Source organism: Thunnus albacares, chromosome 2 (assembly GCF_914725855.1).
Source record: "Thunnus albacares chromosome 2, fThuAlb1.1, whole genome shotgun sequence".
NCBI lineage: Eukaryota > Metazoa > Chordata > Actinopteri > Scombriformes > Scombridae > Thunnus > Thunnus albacares.
This window is the reverse complement of record NC_058107.1, coordinates 37,382,740-37,406,771: the sequence shown is the minus strand read 5'-3', so window position 1 is coordinate 37,406,771 and position 24,032 is coordinate 37,382,740. Positions and strand designations below refer to the sequence as shown.

General features: G+C 39.8%; 1 protein-coding gene across 2 annotated transcripts in view; it reads left to right on the top strand.

Annotated features, from left to right (window-relative positions):
• Positions 1 to 21,703, top strand: part of LOC122968483 (GTPase IMAP family member 8-like) — a 32,267-nt gene extending 10,564 nt beyond the window's left edge. For both annotated transcript variants that reach the window (XM_044333776.1, XM_044333768.1), the window contains exons 2-5: positions 15,512 to 15,565; positions 15,805 to 16,446; positions 16,547 to 16,612; positions 18,234 to 21,703. In XM_044333776.1, the coding sequence (XP_044189711.1) occupies positions 15,512 to 15,565; positions 15,805 to 16,446; positions 16,547 to 16,612; positions 18,234 to 20,968 (3,497 nt within the window). In that variant the 3' untranslated portion in view covers positions 20,969 to 21,703. The remainder of the gene's footprint in view (positions 1 to 15,511; positions 15,566 to 15,804; positions 16,447 to 16,546; positions 16,613 to 18,233) is intronic.
• The last annotated feature ends 2,329 nt before the right edge of the window (positions 21,704 to 24,032 follow it).

The window sequence follows — 24,032 nt, the reverse complement described above, 5'->3', positions numbered from 1 at the left end:
GTAATGTGTTACATGGTGAGCCAGAAGTACCATTACCACGGAAGTATGTTTTTTTACACTAAATGATTAACATCTTAATCGTTGACAAAATTTCGCAGTGAGCATGGCAATTTAATTTTCAGTAGTTTTTTTTGTTTGTTTGTTATATTTGGATGTTTTAATGATTTCATTCAATAACTGACATTTGTTCTCAGTACATTTATTTATTAATTCTGTTGTAAATGTGGTTTAAAAAAAGTTAATCAAGACAAACAATTAGTTAACTGTTTCACTTTACAATTTATGTAGGAGAAATAACCAACTTACAGACCTGAATTCTATCCATGCTGACAAATTGCAATCAAAATGGATTACTTTGATACATCTATTGATTCTAACAAAGTAAATAAGACTACAGTTAATATGAACTACTTTGGTGGAACACAAAAATATACATATGTACTTCTATGCCAAAATCCCTCTTGCTACAAGTCACCATCACTTGAAGGGTAGGAAGGTTGGGGACGCTCTATCACAGTAGCATCCTCAACCAGGAAGTTCATCTCAGAGAAAAACAAAGACTGGAGTTTAAATAGGAAAGGCAACCAAACTACTTTGTTGACTAAAATGATTCTACAGACAGATTTACTATGCAAACAAGGGGTCAGATCTACGTCTTCTGCTGCAATCTTGAAACTGTAAAGGTTTCAAGGGATAGAGAGAGAAAACATAAGATTGGGGGGACACAAAAGGGAGCAGAGAGCATGGAAAAAAACGGCAACAGTTCAGAGTTCATGCACACAAACATGAACAACTCTTATTTAAACTACTGATGGTGAACCTTATACAGTACATGCTAATGAAGAAAAATACAAATGTCTCAAATGTATTTACTGCTCAGTTATTAAATAAAAATAATTTCCTTTCCTGTCATGTTTATACGCAACATGTAGTTACTGAATTGTTGCAACTTTTCTAACCTACTGATCAGAATTGGAAACACTGAAGGGATACAGACAACATGCAACATGAAACCTGCTCATTTCCTTTTAAGATACATTTGTTCAATTGACATTGATCTTTTGATATTTTGGATCACTGAGGAGTAAAACTGTGTCATATTAACACATCAGGAATGAAGGAAACATGAACAGAAACATGCAGAAATATATACATTTAAACTTGCAAAAGAGACCAACAGCTAACATGTGGCAAAGACTAACACATCTACAATTACGAATTGCTGTGACACATGACTATATCATCCACCACAGGTTCAACCTTTAAGACATGAATTGTTCCATCTAAAATCTCTATCATGATCATTTTCACATAATACACACAATAAATACATAAAAATCCAAAAATTCTCCACAATAAATAGTACAAAATCTACAATTTATACACACGATTGACCAGTTGGAGTGGGACAAACCTACACTAAAAAAGACAACATCCATGATGAAAGCCAACCTACACATTATGAACAAGACAATACATTACAAGTCAGTTTGTTCCAACTGACTGACAACATGAACACGATGACAACAACACTTGCACTGGGATACTGCAATGTAGCTGTTTGACTCAGACAAACCAACCTAATCCTGATCTAAATTAAACTCCACATCAAAAACTGCCTCCACATCCTCAAAGTCATCAAACACAAACAAACTCTCTATGTCGTCTAACTGCCCCTAATCATCTTTAACACTAAAACTACACAGAATACTTTCATGATCACTGAAGTACGTGGGCATCACTGCACATTCCACATCATACTGTGTTGTCCTAACATAAACATGATAAATCAATGTCCCCTTCTCTGTAGGCTCTTGTGTTACATGTTGTTCAAATCCTTTTTGGGCCATGAATTTACAAATTGATGATCCTTTTAAAGAGTTTTCATTAAAATCTCCCATTACTACAATTGTGTTACTGATTTGATTTAACCAGTCAAGTAACTTCCCCAGATAATGTTTGAATAAAGAATTTGGATAACATGGTGGACAATAAATTACTGCCATCAATATGTTTAATTTGTTACACAGGCACACCAAACACTCCAGATTCAAATCTGGTACCTTCAGAATGTCACAGTCCAAATCGTCTACACTGTAAAGCCAACTCCACCATGTTCTAGATCCTGTAGTTCAGACAATTTGGGGTTACTGCTGCTGTAATACAAACCTCGAGGACGACTGTGGAAAGTGTACCCATCAATTTGCACAATGTTTAATGAGGATTGTGCGGTGAGCTGTGTGCTGTGACAGCAATACAGTTAGGCTGTAAATACTGTGTGCAAGACACCAATTCTAATAGGTGGCACCTTAAACTTTGAACGTTCATTAAATACACAGAGAAACTTTGTGCATTTATTGAAGGCTTTGGCTGCTCATTTAAAAATGGAGGCATGCTATCCATGGCCTCCTTTACGGTGTCCTTGCAGTAAATGGCCTTCTCTTCAAAATCCCTGATGATCAGTCCAGACAAAGCCCTAACACGACTCAGAGCTACATACGCCTGCCCAGGTGCAAACACCTTCTTCAATGACACTACAATTAAGCCCTGAACTTTGTGAACAGTACACACCCGCGCTAACCTTAGAGGAAACTGTAGATGCACACACCTACATTTAGTGGCCTTCTCCTTCTCTGGATCAATAGCAGTAGAATCCCTGCATTCTACTGCTGCATGTGCACATGTTTTCCTCCTCTGTAAGCCAATTTTATCATCATCAAATTTAACATAAACTTTGAGAGGAAATGTTTTATCATTACCAAAATCCATGTGAGTGACTGTGCCACTTGCTCCATTGACCAGACCATCTTCAACATCCACGTTCTTACACAACATCACACGCGCATCCTTGGCCAAACACAAAGTCTGCTCTAAACATGTGTCCAGTTCATTAATATGAGTCCCCCGTTCCTATTTCCCTGTTTTCTTATTGATTGTGAAATTTTTAGCTTCAGTTTTGATATAATCGGGACACATGTCAAACAACTTATTGAAATTGTGGTCATTTACTAAGCTCTCTTCCCCTGTCTCGCGTGATTTTAACAATTTGACGTCGCTCTGTAACATAGGGGTTTTCTTGGAACGCACTCGTAACCTGTTCAACAACTCTGCAAACAAGCTTTCCTTCTGCCTAACTACTGTTTTCAGCTCCACTACACTAAAGTGGCACCACAGTTCCACACCAACCTGACTCTTATACAGAGACTTCCCTTTAACAGGAGGCAACTGATAGAAGTCACCAACAGCTATCACACTAACATTACCAAATGGGGAAAAGTCACCTGTCTGCTTAATCTGCCTCAACCTGCCATGAACATAGGCCAACAGATTGTGATCAACCATACTGATTTCATCAATGATAAGAATTTGGAGGTGACTAAATTTAGCTCTCAGAGAGTTTAGTTTATCTTCACCCAAGGGGGTGTAAGGTAAACTAGAGTGTGTGCCAATACTCAGTGTGTGATGAATTGTTGATGCATTTAAAGTGTATGCAGCTAAGCCTGTAGAAGCAGTTAACAAAACACAAATATTGTCTGGTTGACAAAGTGTTGACTACAGCCTCCCTGAGCCACCTGTCACAAACACATGCAGAAGTCCTGGGTTTTTACCCATCACCTTTTGCAAACACCACTGTCTCACCTTACAAAAAACAGCCATCTGTGTCTCATTCAGAGACACAACCAAAGCTAAACCCTCATTTCTAGGCATGATGTTCCTGTTTCTCTCTAAATGTGCAACCCATCTGCTATCAACAGCCAAATCTGGAACATTCTCCATCGCTTCTACTAACTGCTCATCCCCTACCTCAACTTCCTGTTGCTGCCTTATTTCCTCTACACATTTAAAGCGTTCCACTTCCTGTTCAGGACACAGCTCCCCCCAAACATCTTAATCGACCCCGTTGTTCTGCTCGGCAATCTCCTGAGCTCACACCAAATCAAGACAATCTACTTCAAACTTTGCCCTGTTCTTGTCGACCACGCTCTTAACTGAATGCATGGAGCCATCACTACACGTCACCTCACCGTCTTTATAGAACTGACTAAACAGCTCAAAGCCTTCGGGTCTGAGGTCTGAGTCAGCTCTATAAAGAAGGAACAACTGCAGGAGAATCTGAAAATGGGCCTCCTCTTGTTTTTCTAAATCAAAATGCATATAACGAACAACTGCCACTGAGAACGCGTTCTCCTCAAGATGAATCCCAAACCATTTTTCAATTAAATCATGTCATTAGATTTTTCATTCTTGGAGAGAACACGATACTCAGACGCAAACGTAGCAATGCACATGTCATCAAATACATCATTGTCAAGCCTGTTCTTATACCTGTCTACTATGGTAGTCATCCACATATCTTCTGTCATGAGCTCACTACAAGCTGTTGGGACGGGCAGTAGTGCGTTTGGTTATTAGCAATTTCAACTATTCAACTATTATCATAGATAATTATGAATTATGAAAATAAGATATTGTTAACCTTAATCAATAATTCAGGCACCAACTGTTGGATCTGTGAGGAACGTTGATTATTTGCAATAATTATCAATTATCAAGGATAATTAACCAATTATGACAATAGAATTATTAATATGAATTAACAAATATGGGGCACCACCCGGAAACCGGGACCAATAACCAAACAAGGTAGTCTCATAAATCGGAGTTCACCTAGAATATTAATATCTGAGAGATATCAACATTCGAGGGTGAACAAAGAAGGATGAATTTGAGCTCTGACTCCTTCAGTCAGCCACTTTTACAATATTACACACAATAATGACAGAAGAACTTCTCTTTAAAGATATAACAGTGTTTATTAAACTTAGCAAAATTAACAAAGTTAACAAATGCTTCATTCAATAAACAACTATTCTAAAATCTAATCCTACCAAACAAAACACAAACAGCTATGTACAGGGTTGGACACATGCAGGGGGATGCATGTGTGTGTGTGTGTGTGTGTGTGTGTGCATGCGTGCGTGCGTGCGTGCGTGTGTGTGTGTGTGAGCGTGCGTGTCTGACAAGATGGCGACGGGGCCTGACGTGATGACGTCGTCGGTCTGCGGCGCGGACGTGACTACGGGAGGAAGTCACCTTGCGCGAGAACTGGATGGCAGAAATGTGGCGGTTAGACAGAAGCAAGACGACGCTGCCAGGTGGCCGGTGTCTTGCACTCACCCAATTCTCTGAAAAACACACGTGTCTGATGGCGGATAAGGAAAGACAAAGCGAAGCTTTGTCCGATGTTATCTGACCATCAGATGCGCAAAAAAGATGTCGGTGCGTGTATGTGTGTGTACGCGCGCGTGTATGTGTTAGCCAGAAGAGAGGGAAGAAGGAGAGAAAGCGATCGTGAGAGGGAGAGAAGCGGTTCTTCTGTCCACAGACAGCATGTGTACGGACGGCAGTCTGTAACGCACGTTGTCTGGTTTCTGACCAACAAAGCAACTTACTTTCTCACTCACGATGGCACAAACACAGCAGTAGTCCCGAGCGGGACCAACACAAAACAGTCTAGCGTGGTGAACACAACTAAACAGGCAGCAAACTTAAAATACTCCTCAGAGTAAAGCAGGAAAAATGGGACTCGGCGGTCCGTCAACAACACAACAAACGATAGCAATAAAGCTAAAAGCTAAACGCTAAACAACAGCAACTGATGCTGATAAGAACACACAATTACACTGCCTCTGCCCAGACTTATGCCTCTTACTTGGTCGCTTCAGAAAGCGAGCAGGGTGTGTGTGTAGTCCGTCTTTATGTCCGGCTTTGTCCTGGGTTCGGATGCAGATGGTGGCCGTTCTCGCACGGTCGGCGAAAAGCACAGCAGCTGGCTCTCGGCGGCGTGGCAGACAGAACAGCAGAGTCGACTCGGTGAAGAAGCGTTTCTTCCATCTCGAGGGAATTTGAGGACGCTGGTTGCAGCAGCAGTCTCTCTCGGATCCGGGAATGTGTTCGGGTGAACACGGGCGAAGTCGCTTCTCGTCTGGCGAGGGGAGTCCTCAATGAGGGGAAAACACATGCGTGGGGTACCCCCTTTAGTCAGCTGACTCAGAGGAACTGAAGTTACCCCTAGCTCAGTGACATGGGAAAGGTGTGTGCTTCAGGGCACGTTCAGTTTTTAAAGGGGCGGTGATGTCACGGCTGCGTCATCAGGGCGCTCCGCTGTGCAGGAGCGTCTCCGCCAATGAGACTGTATGTTGACTGTTCCCTGCTGAGGTGTGAAAATCGCAAAGCATCCTTGGAAATGGAGTTTGCAATGGACTCCCATTGTCTGTAAGCAGCATTTTGGCGCTATTCCTTTGTCTCGGGAGACACAAAGGAACAAGCACCTCGTGGTCAGGCCTCATAGGTTACATGTAGGCCTTCTCTGTGTGACCTCATGGTTTGAGGCCCAACAAAGCCGCTCACTGCTTCACTATGTAGTTCCCTGTCTGTACAAACACAACCTTTCTGGAACACTCCTTCAGATGCATGTTCGTTAGCCTATACACTGCCTCCTGGGCACAAGCGTCCCTGTTGTTAAATATACACTGCCTAGCTTCTTTAATGCTTCTTTAGCAGAGAAATTCTCTTGTTTTGTTGCTTCTTTTTGGGTATTACTCAATAATAGGCCAATTTCTCTCTCTGCTTTCATAATGTATGATATGATATAAATGACTACTGCGTAGGCATTGGCGACAAAGCTAATGTCCATGTTTGCATTCCAGCACTTTAACAACTGCTTACTATACTGATTTACCCAACCCTTGTTTACCCTTCTCCTATAAACAACCTTGGTCCTTCTCTCCATTCTCTTATAAGCCTCTTCAAAGATCTCCTGATTGATGCCCAGAGTCTGAAACAACTACTGTACACTTGCATAACTCACTTCATCTTTCTCGGCTCTCTTAACAGCTGTCTTAACATCTTTCAGAATATACTGTGTCCTCTCTTTTGGCATCAAATCATCATCATCCAAACACTTACAGACCAGCTTGTTTTTTGAACCAGGACCATTCTCAGTCTCCTTCACCTTCTGATCACATTTGCATTGTTTCATTTCTAATTTACAAATAAATGTCCTTGCAGAAACAGGCTTTGGGAAATTAAAACAACATCTTTTGTTTTTCCTGCATGATTTCGAATGTCATTTGGAATGTGTTTGGACTGATGACACAATGTCCAATACTGTCTCATCATCTGAGGGTAACTCACATATAACATTTATCAATAAAGTCAACCACCTCCTCATCTGTGTTCTTATCAATTTGGGGAGCACCTTCAATCCAAAACAGACAATGAACATGAGAACCACATTGCTGAAACTCTATCTTATAAAAGTAATCAATGATTTTGCCAATTGGTTGAGAAGGAGACATGAGAACCTCTTTCAAGAAACAATGCCATCTGTAGTCAAACATCCTTGCAGCTGTGACCGGGTTGCGACGCAGCAACTCACACCTGTCTTCCCACTCTAAATCCTCTACCGTCTGCATTCTGTCTTCCTGTTTCAGGATGCTGGCAGGAGATTCTGCCAGTGCAGATCTGCAGATGAAAACAAGCAAACTCATGTTGAGATCCCTAACTGATGTACACAGGCCAAGATGTCCTTCTGAACTGACTGCCAAAAAGCTTGAGTTCCTCTAATTGGTCTAAGACACCTAAACCCCTCATCGAACTGTAAGAGCTGCTTTAACGACTCCTCGTCCATCAACATTTTCTGACTAATCCTTTGAGTCTTCTGACCTCCTTTACCCTTACGTAACACCACAGAAATACCCAACGACACCCAATCTATCTCTGACATGTACTGAGAAAAAAAATGTACTCTGCATTATGCCCAAAATGACCATATACATGCATGATCCTATTGTTAAAGTAACGCGACAATGTTAAGTGATATGACCAACCGTCATGGAAAGTCTTATTACCAAGAGGAAATAACACACAGAAACATTTAGCCTCATTCATGTGGTCAGAAAGCACCCTAATTGGACTATTCCCTTCTGCAGGTGCAATGTTTACAATATCAGCAAAATACTGGTCTAATGCCTCCTGACCAATATCAACATTCATAAGACACGTGTCCTGAAACATGCAGTGCTGCTGTCTGTCATGTAACAGTTCATCTTGTATTATCTCTAATGTTTCCTCCACACCATCAACTACAGCCTGTTCTGTAACCTGACCACCTTCCTGAGCTGTCACCTCACCCTCTCCAACAACCTGTTCATCCTGACATGATTTTACCTTTACTACAACAGTTTCATCCTCACTGGCTGACTGATCCTCCTCACTCTCCCCATCTTTTTGCCTACAAAGCTCATTTACCCACTCTTCATTAAACTCAATATCCTTGTAATACACATTAGTCCTCTTTAAATACTCTAGCACCTGTCTTACACATGAAGTATCTACAAACTGATATTTGTAATGCCCTTTATATGTCAATTTTTGCTCTAACTTCACCTGCAGCAAACACCCTTCCATGCTAACACATGGCAACACATTAGTTGTCTGCACTACGTTGGCTGGAATACATGTTACGGGCCCATGTACTCCGTTCTGTCCTCCTTTAAGCAATGCCAACATTTTCATGAACGGAATGTGCAGAGCTATCAACTGCTGCTCTAAACTATTCAAACATCCCAGTTCAGGTGGAATGGGATCTAGATTTAAGGTATTAACCCAACATTCAGTTGTTATCTAACCTTTACTAATCTTACTGTGACACGTATAACAAATCCAAAGCTGACCTCTAGATGAAAGTAACTGACAGGGCACAACACAGTCATCAGAACATCTGTGCAAAAATGTCTCACTAATGCACGTCTCTGCAATACCAACCGTTGCAGAACTTCTACTATACACTTTCCAATCACAACTCAGCACCTGAGAACTGAACATCAACCTATGACAAACACAACACACAAAATCTGGTCCATCTCTGACCTTCTACAAAAACTGATCCATAACAAAACCAAAATCTTTTGGCTTCTCTATCCTCTGCTTCCTATTCAACCCAACACTGGCAATAACTTGCTGCTTAAACTCTGAACTATCATGATACTTTCTTCTCCTCTCTTCCCTACTCCTTTCTCTAACTTTCTCTCTATGCTTGAGGCTGTCTCTATATTTCACCATACTCTTTTCTTTACTCTTGGCTTTAACTCTCTCTCTATGCTGGAAGCTGTCTCTATATTTCACCATACTCTTTACTTTACTCTCAGCTTTAACGCTCTCTCTATGTGGTATATTTTCATGATAGTTTTCACAACTCCATAATTTTGCCCTTTCCCTAAACAGCACATTTTCATAATACATCTTTCTAATTCTTAACTGATGTTTCTCCCTAATCAACATATTCGATTTCTCCTGTGTCCTTTTCTTCTACCTCAAATACTTTGACCTCAGAGACTTACTACTTGATTTTACCTCAGTAGCATCCTCCACAACCTCATCACTATCAACACCTTTATCAGAAACTACAAATTCAAAATTACATCTTACTCCTGCCTTGTCATCGTCTACAACATCCTTCATTCTAGACCTAGTGCTGTAACCTGTCACTTCACTAACTTTACAGTAACCGTAACTACTCTGCAGTCCAGGCTTACAAACACAAACGACATTCTCAAAATGCCTGTCCATGATGTTCTCTAAGAAAATGCACTCTGCTGACAAATGCTCACTGCCACTGCTGTACTTCAGCCAACATCCACCATAAAAAGTATACACACTAACTCCTAACCAATCTGCTGTGACCTGTATTTCCACCTCTGTGGCCCAAGTGTTAACAGTTCTCATCCTGGACTGCTGAATGTACTGAATGCTGAATATTCACTCCTCAAAATACTCTGATATTTATCCGCATTGCTCTCCAGCTCTTTACATACTGCCAGTCTAATCTTACGATGGTGCTTCTGTGAACCAGTCACAGCCTGAGAGATGGTTCTGAAGAAGCAGTTACCATCTGCCATGATCCTCTCATTCCTACATGGAACACCTATCAACCCAACTTCTTTGGACATTGGACCACTGACCTTCACGAGGTCAACATTTAACTTCCTACACAAAACCTGACAAACATCTACACCAAGAGAACAGAAAACCAGCTCCTCATTTCTCACAGCACTAACAAACTCCACATCTGAGTTAACCTCACTAACAGCAAACCTCTTTAATTTCATAGACATGCAAGTGTCAGAAGAAATCTTGCGCTTTCTGCCATAAGTACTTGTTGGTTCTTCCTCGGAACCACTGCTCACCTCACTGGCTAAAGTCTGAACAGAAATGTTAGACAGTGCTGGACTTGCAGCTACACTAACTACACACTCAGACACGCCTGCAGAAACTTTATTTCTCCTGCACTCAGTAAGAACACTAAACTCTGATGCTGGAGCTGTATTCATCTCAATGATACACTACACTAACACTAACACCACACAGTTCGTATTGCTTCTGCCTGGAATTGTTAGCCAAATGACAGATGTAGTGGTGCAGGTCATCAAGACATGCAAAATGCAGAACCACACTTGTACCGTTGCAGTGTAACAAGCCAATATAACTGCATGAGTGACGGTCGACCATAGCAAACTGTCCATCCTTACAGATGATGGCAGAAGTGTTAAAACACAGTGTCAGAAGACATGTGCTGTACTGACTGAAGATCCTCTCCAGTCCATTATACAGACTGATGAACACACCAAAGTTAACTAGTTCACCTTCAGTCACATCTACTTCACCTAAGACCACATCACCAAAACTAAATCCACGCACTTGTCCATCAATCACTAATTGCTGTGGCAAATCTGGAACAGACAGCAGATCTGACTGATGCATAAGGACACCACTGTCACACAAACTGCTGTAGAACTTATCACCTATAACCAACATGTGATCCAGATCATGCCTCTCCCACAAGAACACACTGCTCACTGTGTGTTTGGTTAAGCTGACCAAAGCTATAGCCATACACTGCAATCCTCTGTATATAAACTGCTCGTCTCCCTGGTAAAATGACCCCCTAACAACCTTTACTAGCCTAATTCCTCTGCTATTCTTACCCACCACTGCCACAGCATTGCTGTTGGAATGTAACTGAGCAGCTTTAACATCAGGAACAGAAAAACAAGGAGCAAAACTAGACTTAGCTTTGCTGATCTGATGTGGTATCCGCGCTCCCTCCTCAATGGTGGACTCCATCGGCATGGCAGGGCAAGCTGCAGCAACCTCCTCCCCCACCACCTTTGGCACCACACCAGCAGACAATGGCACCACATACCCCTCCACGGACTCCTGGGCTGCCGCCTCCACCTGACACAAAATTTAAAAACGAGGTTTTACTAAGAAACAAAATAGGAGAAGAAATGTTGATGCTACCTGTCATCAACAACAAGTCACATATATTTAAACAAAAACAAACCTGCCGCACTGCTGGGCTGGGCCTGGAGGCAGACTCTGTCACATGGGCAGGTGAAGGTGTTGCCAGCACCTATAAAGAAAAGGAAAGGACACAAAAGTCATTGAAACAATGCACTCTTTAAATTTGCATACCAAACACCAACAAAGTAGCATCCTGATGACACATTTGCTCACCCGATACATAGGAATTACTCAACTCACCATCTCACAGCTTACACATGATGGTCAAGACAGAAACACACAACTGAATCTACATCTCAAAGATTTACACACACAGCAAATCAAACAGACAGGCAATTATATGCAATGCAGTCTCTCAGTCACAACCTGGCACAAAAAGGTAACTCAGCCAACCTTTAGCATCTGCAACATTAGCATATGTTTAGCATATGAGCATGTCATGTGAAATGAATACAAGCCATAAGCACAGGATATACACAAAAAACAAATCACCCTAAAAATCCTTAATACACCAATTCACATCTGAAGCTACTGAAAATGAGATTTTTCCCTCACAGAAACAAGACATCCTTCTTTAATAGCATGGCTAACTAAAAAACTATCATCCCATTTAAAAAATTGCTGACTTAATACACAGAAAACAGCCAACACAACTTCTCACAATTCAGCAATGGTGGACAAGCCAGAAACACACAACTGAATCTACATAACAGATTAAGCCAAATCACACACACACACGCAATTACATGCAATGCAGTCTCTCAGCCACAACTTAGCACAAAAGCTAGTTATTAACAGGTTAACAAAGCCAACCTTTAGCCTCTGCAATGTTAGCATAAGATTTAGAATGTCATGCTAATTGAATAAAAGCCATGAGCACAGGAAATAAAGAAAAAAAAAATTTCTCCCTAAACATCCTTAATACACCAATTCACATCTGAAGCCACTGAAAAGGATTTTTTCCCCTCACAAAAGAATAGAAAACCATCTGTAATAGCATGGCTGACTAACAAACTATTTACTTTCAGTGTATGGTTTCTCCCAAGCGGCAACCTCCAGGGCTGAAAAATGAGGCGAATGCTGAAGTGCCAAAAACCTGCATTCTATCTAATGGCCATCAGGGGGCGACTCCACTGCCTACAAAAAGAAGTCCAATTGTATGGAAGTCTATGAGAAAATGACCCTACTTCTCTCTTGATTGATTACCTCAGTGAACACTTTCCTGATGAGTTTGTGGTCTCAATTGCTAGTTTCAAGTCATCTTCAATATAGCATTATGTTCATTTTGTAAATTATGGTCCCATTTAGAATAAAATAGACGATAAAGCAGCATATGCTTCAGGGCATGGCTATGATGTGATTGACAAGTTGCTACCATGGCAACATTGTTGCTTTAGTAATGTAATCATGGCGTATAGGTGTAGCTGCTGCTATTTCACAATGCGTTTTCAGTTAACTAAAGTGTATTGTAACATTATGGTTTCCTAAAAACAATCTTGTTCAGCGTTTAGTTGTAATAAAAAATCAATCAATGAGTCGGATTATCCATTTTTTTAGTGAGTACATTTTGTTTTAACGGTTTTAGGCCTGTTTTTCGCTAGCGAAAATTAGCATTAGCATTGTCGCTGTTAACCATAGATTGTAAATGCACCATGCTAACCAAGCTAGCGCTATGGCCAGCCCCACCCCCTCATCCAAATATGGTCACTTCTGGCTCCAAAAATCAAACATGGCGACGGCCAAATCCAAGATGGCAATGGTCATACCGCTACACTCGAGGCTTCACAACGGCAGTTCGCAAACCAATGGGTGACATCACGGTGACTACGTCCATCCTTTTTGCAGTCTATGGTTTCTCCAAAACTTGACTCTGGCTCAACTTTCCCACCGCAGTCCAATGACTGCACATTACCCCCATTCAAATGTGGGGAGAACTGGCGTTTTCGCCGCACCGTCTGATTTGGTCTGAATATGGCCAGCATACAATTCGCATAAGCCCAAATTGTGATAATCAACGAAAAACCATCAATAAATCTTTTAATCCATCTCACATCATTTGCACTCCTTTTTGTATGTTATCATATTATTTTTACGTCAGCCACTTGTGTGTAAAAACTACATTTTCTCAGGGAAAAGTAAGCTGTGAGTGAAATTTTAGCCCACGCCTGCATCTAACCTCACCACAGAGTCAACAAACAACCGTCACATTACAAATTTACCATAAATGTTAAATGACAAAATAAGACGTTATTACTAAAAGCATCGGTAAACTTAACAAAGAGTTCATGTTAACAGAGATGAAAACAACGGGTAGCACCAATCACGTCAATAAAATGGCGTTTTCTGGGACTTTCTGGAAGCTGACAAATCACAAAGCTTGTCTCCATGGCTCTGGGAATCTGCCTAATTGCACTTCATGTGTGTCACCTGAATTACAAAACTGAATTATACATGTAAGACCTATAATTATTGTAAGATAAATGATAATGACACCAAACTTCATACAAAGTTTGATAAAAGCCGCCACTGGTGTGGGGGTTGAATACAGCTCATTTTTGTAGGATACAGCAGAAAGGACAACATACATACATACAATACATTATATATAAACTTTGTATGAAGTTTGGTGTTATTATCATTTATTTTACAATAATTATAGGTCTTATATGTATAATTCAGTAGTGGGGATGACCTATGACGAGAAGGGAAAAAATGGAGTGAGGATGACAGTTTAGTGATGAAGTGCTGTAGAAAAATAAAATCACAGCTAAAATTTGTAGCTCTGTACTGCAGTTTTTCCTTTATTAAGGCCTGAGCACCTTGCAGTTCACTCACGCTCTCCATTCAAATATATGAGTTTTTTTCTGTGTCCAATTAGCCTTTAGCCAAAATAAGACTTTTCTGTCTTTCTTCAGTATAACGCCACTTCACATCTAAATTTGTGAAGTGGCGATGGAGTTAATGGTATCGGCTTCAAACTTTAATATGTGATTTATGACACTGTGCTGAAAGGAAGTTGTTAAAAACTTTGAAATAACTCAAACAGTTTGGATTTTATAAGCCCTGAAAGTTGCAGTGCCACATCACATCAAATGTACCCCTTAACAATGGGGGAGGTATAGACTTTGTGTCAAACAGAGGCTTCTGATGTCTAAACTATAAGTCTGACCACTTTCAAACCTGTATCAATGGATTCGCCACGAAATGTCCTACTAAATATGATTTTTGATGTAAGATTTGGCCAAAGTAATATGATTTATGTGGAGTTTTTGAGCATGTTTAGGGGGTCAAATTTAGGGTTTAAGTGGAGTAATAATAAAGAAAGAAAGAAACAAACACACGAAATACAATAGGGCCTTCGCCCTTTGGACTTGGGCCCTAATTAAAGCTGCAAGCAGCGTTGAACAGGCCCTCACGCCTCTACGCACGTCGGGCTGCCGTGCAATCGAGGGGCTTCTGTTATGGGCATGTAGATGTCTTCAGACCCCGGCTGTTTTCAGACTGTGCAAGAAGGAGATAAACATCAATTCCTTTGTCCACTGTTTTGCCTGCTGCTGGGGCTGCTTCACTGAAATTTCGTAGGGGGCGCTATTCAGTCAGTTTGCATCACTGATGGAATATTGTCATGTAGTGTGCGGAGGTCCGAGGGCCCATTCATCGCTGTTTGCAGCTTTAATTCACAATGTGTTTCTAATTAAAATACTTCATTTTAATTATAGCTTGATAGAATAGCAAAGTTGCAGGGAACAAGAATTTCTTCGATGAGATTAAACTTGTAATGTCTGTGCTTTACACCTAAATGTTTGCTCTATATTTCCTGTATTTCAGCTTCTCTATACTTGCTACAGAGATACAGTTTCTCTATAGGATTTTTTTTTTTTACCTGCCAAGAAAGTTTTGTTTTCACTCCTGAATGTTTATATGCCTTTTTGTTTGTTAGTTGGTTGAAAAAGATTTTAGTGAAAAGGGAGAAAGTTAGACCATGTGATAACTAAATACAGTGATAGTTGGTAATGCAGTAAAAAAGCAGAACACAACAATGATGCTACATCATAATGATACCACTGTTACTGTCATCAGCATGCTTATTACACAATACATGGGAAAGAATAACTTATTGAGTAAATGATATTGTATATTACAGATGATCTGCAACCACTGAAGCGCAGCAGCAGCTTTGGATTACTGCCACCTGACAGTGAGTCAAACTGACCTTAGAAATATTCTGGTGTTTAATGAGATCTGAATTTACATTGTTTCACAGGAGGAGGGTCCATATTGTCTGGTTTAATGACATATACAAGATTAATAGCTGACAGAGTTTCTACAAATCTGCCTTCAAACTGCTGTGATTCTCTCTGGTTGACAATTTGAGCTGCTGACTTTGGATTAAATCTGCACACAGTTGCCTTGAATAATTCATTGTTTTGTTTCCAGTGTCTGAGCTGAGGGTTGTTCTGCTGGGGAACAGCTGGTCTGAGAGGAGTTCAGTGGGGAACATCATACTGGGAAAGATTGAGTTCAACACTAAGGAAGAACCAGACTGCTGTCTGAGAGTCAGAGGACAGTTGAAGGAGAAAGAAATAGTTCTCATCAACACCCCAGATCTGCTGCATCCAAACATCTCTGAAGACAAACTTACAAAACATGTAGAAAACTGTGTGAGTCTCTCTGATCCTGGACCTCATGTGTTCCTGCTGGTTCTACAGCCAGAAGACTTCACTGAGGAACACAAACTGAGACTCTGCAGAGTTCTTCAACTTCTCAGCGAGCGATCATTTGATCATTTACTGATACTGATATCACCAACCAGAGAGGAGAGTTCAGGTTTCATAGAAAACTACATGAACCATCCACCCTTAAAAGAGATGATCAGAATGTGCAGATACAGATACTTGAAGCAGATGGACCTTGAACTTCCAGAGCTGTTAACACGTTTGGGTCAAATTGTCAAAGAGAACAATGGAGAACATCTGAGCTGTGATGTATTTGAAGACGCACCTGCTTCACCTGATGAGGAACGAAGCCCAAAACAAAAGGAAACACAAACTGTTATCCTGGATGCTGTTACTGCTGCTGGTAAGTTCAGGAATGATTCTAATAAAGATATAAAAACTTTCTTCCAACAATTCATCCTTCAACATCAGGCTGCTGAGATAATAATGTCATGTTTTTACAGGGATCCGTGCTATTGATGAAAACACTGAGACTCTTCCTCTCACAGGGAAACCTATTCTCTCTAAAAGTAAGTGAATGATCACAAAAGTTGTAAATTTGTTATTATTACGTGCAGTCCTAAATCACATCTGTAGTAACAATAGCAAACTTTTACAGTAAACACAATGCAACATTAATCAAACAGCATATATGATGATATCAGTTTGACAACCATCATCGTGACCAGAGTTTATTTACAAGGCAACATGGTGATCCTCTGAATGCTGTGGTTCCTTCTACATGAGGCTGTACTGTTTTTCTATATGTAGCAGTGTGTTCTACAGATCCAAAGTATTTGTTTTCCTTGTGGGTGCTCACTCAGGGTAAATGTTTTTACATTTGCTCTCCAGATCAGCACATCCAGGCTACTGTATCTGGACTATTTTTTCTAACTGTATGACATGTCTGGTGTATGATATGCATGTCAACTGACAATATGCAATGCAGTCAGTGTGTGTTGAGTTTCATTTGAAGCCATTTTGAAGTTCAGCAGAGGGGAGAGAGGGGTTGAGGAACACAAATGGTAAGAAAGAGGATCATGTATAAGATTTAACAAGCACAGAATATTCTTGGTTCTTTATATGGATGTGTGATCACCAAATAAAGTGACAGTATTATGGAACATAAGTACACTGAGTGTTCAACCTGCTCTGAGCAGGCGAGCAGCAGACAGAACAAGACTGCAGTGAGCTACTGCATCACCACAATATCTGCTCCTCCCCCTGTGACGCACAGCGAGCCACCAAAATACCAAACTGGTGTAGTCCAGGAAGTAACCTCAGTGTACTGCAATAAAACAACAGTTGCAACACTGTGCTGATACAAGAGTATGGCTGCATGTCAGATCACAAAGCACAGCTGTCATAATTAACCGGTATTTATGTTTATGACATTGCTGTGATCATGTGTGATCAATAATTTTATCCATGACACTGGTTGACACAGTATTGATAAGCTGCAATCAAATGTATTATTCATTCAACTAACTGACAAAAGAAAAGACTCCCTCACTTTTTTCCTTATTTCTCTTTTTCTTTCCCACTAACTACAGACACAAAAAACTAGTTTTGCTGTAATTAAATACAAATAACATTTATCATTCATCTGTTAACAGATATAGACATTTATATACATTCAGAAATGAATTTCATGCTTCAGAAATGCAAACTGCTCCAGTAAAATTAGACCCGGCCTGTAAAGATGGCAGAGAGGAGAAAAGAGCTGAGAGTGAGACGCTCCACACAGAGCTGGTGGACATTTCTTTACTGGTTAGAATATCGACAGGTGAGCTGGAACCCAACACAGCTGGACCTGGTGGACATTTTCCATCATACAGACCAGAAGTAGTGGTCAAAGTACAGCAGCCTTTCTGAAGAGTTTATAAAGAAAAAGGACAGTGGTGTGTCCCACAAAGTTGCAACACATCAACTCATGATAACATGCATCAGGATGCTGCCTGTGTTCTGCCTTTTACAAACCCATCCTCTACCTTAACCTCTAGACATTAACTCTGGACTGTATGATCATAGTAATGATACTGAGGGTAGCGATTTTAGCTTATGAGTGTGTTTCTGGATTAAGATAATTTATAATTTTATTAATTTTGTATGACTCCATCTCTCTTTTATATGCTCTTTGTTTTATTGCAGCATCTGCACTCAGAATTCTGCTGTTGGGGAAAAAAGAGGACAAAAAGTCAAAACTTGGTAACTTCATCATTGGTAACACTTCACACATGCAAACATTACTGCCAAAACCTTATGTAATCAAACACAGTGTGGCTATCCATGGAGAATGGAGAGGAAAGTCTCTAAAAGTAGTAAAAACCCCAGACATCTTCAGTTTGAATGTGGCGACACTGAGAAGAGAGATGAGGAAACGTGTGACTCTTTGTCCTCCAGGACCAAATGTTCTGCTGCTGTTAGTGAAGCCTTCTGATTTCACTGAAGAGGACAGAAACACACTGAAGTTCATCCTGAGTTTGTTTGGTCAAGATGCTTTTAAACACTCCATGGTCATTGTGACACATGAGGGGATGGAAACAAGTTTCACTGTGAATCAGCTTGTTAGAGAATGTGGAGGAAGACACTACAACATGTTTAAAGATGACCACAGACAGTTGATGGAGAAGATTGAGAACATTGTTCATGAAAACAGAGGAACCTTCCTCGCCTTCTCTGAAGAGATCATGAGACCAAAGTCTGAACACATGAAACCAGTTTTAAACGTGGTTCTGTGTGGGAGGAGAGGAGCAGGGAAGACTTCAGCAGTCAAGGCCATTTTAGGTCAGACAGAGCTTCATTCAGTCTCCAACTCATCAGAGTGTGTTAAACATCAGGGAGAGGTGTGTGGATGTCGGGTTTCCCTGGTGGAGCTGCCTGCCTTGTATGGAAAACCTCAGGAGGCAGTGATGGAGGAATCATTCAGGTGTATCTCCCTCTGTGACCCTGAGGGCGTCCATGCCTTCATCCTGGTCCTACCTGTGGATCCCCTCACTGATGAAGACAAGGGAGAGTTAGAGACCATCCAGAACACATTCAGCTCTCCAGTCAATGACTTCACCATGATTCTGTTCACTGTGGAGTCAGATCCTACAGCTCCAGCTGTTGTTGACTTTGTAAGAAAGAACAGAGACATCCAGGAGCTCATTCAGAGCTGTCGAGGAAGACATGTTGTTCTCAACATCAAAAACAAGCAGCAGATCTCTGAGATGATGGATACTGTGGAGAAGATGAGAGTTGAAGGATCCAGATGCTTCACAAAGGACATGTTCACCAAGGCTCTGATGGAGAAGGTTACAAGACTTAAAGCTGAACTACAGAATGTGCCACAGAGAAATGATGATGAAAATCAGAGCAGAGAGAGTCTCAGGATGGTGCTGATTGGAAAGACTGGAAATGGAAAGAGTGCGACTGGAAACACCATTTTGGGCAAAGAACATTTCAAATCCACAGGCAGCTCAAGGTCAGTGACCAAGTTTTGCAAGAAAGCAACAGGAGAGATTGATGGACAGTCTGTTGTTGTAGTCGACACCCCCGGTTTGTTTGATACGACTCTGTCCAATGATGAAGTTCAACAGGAGCTTCTGAAATGCATCAGCATGTTGGCTCCTGGACCTCATGTAATCTTACTGGTGCTGCAGATTGGTCGATTTACAAAGGAGGAAAAAGAGTCAGTGGAGCTGATCAAGAAATATTTTGGTAAGAATTCAGCAGATTTCATCATCACTTTATTCACCAGAGGAGATGATCTCAGTCAGTCAATTGAGGATTACATCGAAGACTGTGATGACTTTTTGAAAAAACTAATAAATGATTGTGGAGGGAGACACCAGGTCTTCAACAATAAGGACCAGAAAGACCGCACACAAGTCAGTGAGTTGTTGACAAAGTCTAACAAAATGGTGAAGGAAAATGGCGGCAGCTGCTACACCAGCGAGATGTTCCAAGAGGCCGAAGAAGCCATACAGAAGGAAGTAGAGAGGATCCTGAAGGAGAAGGAAGAGGAGATGAAGAGGAAGCAGGAGGAACTTCAAACTAAACATAAGGAAGAAATGCAAGAGATGAGAAGAAGAATGAATGCAGAGAGAGCAGAAATTGAACAACAGAGAGCCAAACAACTTAAAGAAATGGAGGAAAAGATTAACAAGGAGCGAAGGGAGAGAAAGGAAGAACAAGTAATGAGAGAAAAAGAGGATAAGAAGAAGAAAAGGCAGGAACAACTTCAACAACAAGAGTGGGAGCAAAAACTTAAAAGTCTGAAGAAAAAAATAGAGTCAGAATCAGAGGAAAAGGAAACAATTGACAGAAAGTTGGAGCAGAGCAGAGCAGAGATGAGAAAAGAACGAGAGGCCTGGGAGAAGAAACAAAAAGAGTGGTGGGACAAACGACATCAAGAAGAAGAACAAAGACGACAGGAGGAGCAAGAAAAACTTAAAAAGCTCCAAGAAGAATATGATCAGGAAAGAGAAAAATATGAAATGAAAAGAAAAGAAGAAGATCGAATCAGAAAAGAACAAGAGGAGAAAGAGAGGAAAGAATCAGAGGAAAATTATAAGAAAAAACTGGATGACATGAAGAAGAAATATGAAGAGGAGGCCAGAAAACAAGCCGAAGAGTTCAATGAGTTCAGACAGAAATACACCAGAGACTTTGCTGTGTTGGTAGACAAGCACATGGAGGAAATACAGGAACTGAAGCAAAGACATGGCAGACAAATGCAAGAGAAAGAAGGGAGGCAGGACGAAGAGCTTCAACTCTTACAGAATCTTTCAAGTCACAAAGAAAAACATTTAAAAGAAGAAATTGATGACTTGAAGAAAAAACATGATCAAGAAATCAATGAACTGAAACAGAAATACAAAGACAAATGTATCATCCTCTGATGTTCCCATTGACTGAACTCTTCATCATTATTAGCATCATTTGAACATCATTTACCAGCAGTTAATGTGAAGTTTCTGGGCTGTTACATGCTGTCTTCATTTAAACAGATAGTTTTAAGAATACTTTGGGTTTTTTTTAAACATATTTTGTCAAATGTAAATGATTTTTAAATATATATATGTATAATTTTTGATATTTTCTTTTATATTCTTTTACTGTTTTTTTTGCTGGACGATGGAGGTGGTGCAGCCAGGAGACTGGGTGTTTTTTATTCACTTATTGATTGATAATCATTGTTGAATCAAACATGAATATGTTCAACAGTGTCCAGTAGGGAACCAGTGAGACCACCAAGAAACTTCTCTGACATCCGATAAAACAAATAACCAAGTTTCTCACAGCATTCATTCATGTACTTTCTCCATTATAAAGGACTTTACTTTTATATACAGTATATGTGTTTATTGAAATTTACAATTGTTTAATTACCACTGGATGGCAGCATGGTGTTTTCCAAAAACGATGACTGTAACATGATTGTAACAACTTCCTTTTATGTTGATTTCTTTAACATCACATCTTACTATCACGTTATTTTGTTTCTGTATAGACAATGGTGTCTTTAAAACCACAAATATTGTTTTTATTGTTTGCATGAGTGCCTAATTGATACCACAGCTATCTGCAGTGGATCTGTTCACTGTTTCATGGTCAATAAATTAACTGACTGAGAATTATCCACAGTGTCATTTGTAAAGAACAGCAGGATTACCAAACAGGCAAAGTGGGCAACTTCCCCTGAGACCAGAACTGTCAGAGGGCCAAACGCCACAAGGGTTTACTTTGTAGTAAGCTTATAAAAGTGTAATTATTTTTTGCACATTTGTTTTGTAATAGGCACCATAAAATCGTCCGAAGATGGCTTTTGTATTTTCACCTGATCTTCAGGTCGTCTTCTAAACAGGCACTGTGTCCATATCAATATATAAAAAACATTCAGTATGATTAAATTGGCATTATCTCTTCAAAACTACAAGATTTGTTTGCTTATGCTTTCTAATATTTTTTAATATACTCTAAATCAGCTGTCACTGTAAAAAGAACATTACAATCTATATTTCTGATTAACATATGAACAAGGCGAGGTTGCCCACTGTCCATTTTTTATTTGCCCTTATTATGGAACCCTTGGATATAAGAGTGTATGGAGCCTTAGAGGAGCCAGGGAGGAAAAAATGACTAATTCATGCTCTCGATTTAATAATTTGTGTGCACGGATGACTTAATTAGTGCTCGTGATCCATCTGTTTTGCCTGTTCCCCTCTAGAGGTCACCAATCGCATTCAAGCGATGAAGAAAACATTTCCCGTAACATCAGTTACTTCTCAATGTGCTGATGCACGTTGAATGAAGATTGAGTAAAACTTGTTTGATATGCTTCAGGTTTATGCTTAAAAGCCAAAAACTGAACTATACCCACATATCTTAGTCCAAGATCAAAATAAAACCTTGTTAAATCCAAGAGATCCACAGTGAGGGTGTAGCAAGATGACAGAGTAGCATGAGGGTGAATTCCTTTAAATTGAAAGCACAAATTATTAATTATCTTGTTAATATGTGTCAATGTTTCTGTATTTCATCCTTTGTGTGTTTTAAAGTTCTGTATTATAGTTTTGAAGTATATTTTCTATAATATCTTATTGTATTTAGAGAGTACAGTTGTTATTTTGCCACAACACCATATCTATGTGAAGTGAGGTGATTCCTGTTTGACTACTGCTGGTTACTGCAGTGTGAACGTACATCAATGATTCATATTCCTGATCCATATTCAACTCTTGGTCTAGACTAGACTAGACCAAGACTGAACATGTCTAAATGTATATTCACCCCCTCATGTGTGTTAATATCTCAGAAATAAACTAACAAAAGTGATAATTTGGTGTCCTGATGTGCTGGTTGTAGTCGAACGTTATGTTTGATATTTATTTCCCAGAACAAGACTGGTTTCTGTGCATTTTTAAACATCTTTTTTTTTTTTTAAGAGATAGAAGCTCTTATGTAACAGGGGAGATGTTAGTACAGGAACATGTAGACGTTTCTCTTCTTTTCTGCCACTAGAGGACAGTAGAGAGGTACTGTTGATATCCTGCAGGATGTGAAGGTTAAAGCAGGATTCAATCAAACACTTCCAGGTCTTAAAATCAGGATTTAAGTGGAAAAATCCATCATTTTATAATTTTTTTAAGAGGTAAAGTAAAGTAGTCAGTGGTTGACAAGTGATCACAGTGTCTATTTTCATGTTTCCATTTGTTTCACTTCATTAAAAGTTATGTAAAATAAAACTTGGGTCTTTACCTGCACATGTTTCTTTCCTGGATATATTTTCATTACATTATTACAAATTAAAATGACTCAAAATGCTGCTGTTGTCCTTTGAGAAACTACAGCACAGGCCTGCTGTAAAGCTGTACACACATATATTAAGAGTTGGGGGGAAGCTGCTGATTGGACACAACAGGAGAGAGCTGATTGGTTTCTGCTGCAACTTTTACTGATAAATCTTTAAACATTTATGTATTTTTAAATTTTTGTTTTACATTTGATTTTGTTATATTTGGTATTATTTTATATCTCTTTCATGAATTACATGAACTCTGCTGGGGTTTGATAATTGTAATTTTCCATTCAGAAGTGAACTGTCAGTAGCAACATGTGCAGACACATCATGTATCTTGTAACTGAGTCATTTTATTACATTAAACTCAGAATTTCTGTTTGTTGAGAAACATCTCTCACACATTTTTGTATGTTTTTGATGATGTCTGTATTGTTGACACTTACAGTAAATAATTTTATGCATAAACATGATTTGAGAGCTGAAACAGTAAATTAAATAATAAACAACAGTTTCATGTTTCATACAACAACGCTGAATATTTGCTGTTTTATTCTTTGTCTTATGTGATGAACGTCATTTTGGTCTTAATGATCAGTCGCTGCTTTTTAATGGAGAAAACAATTAATCCAGATTAATGAAACAGATCAGTATAGCTGCAGCCC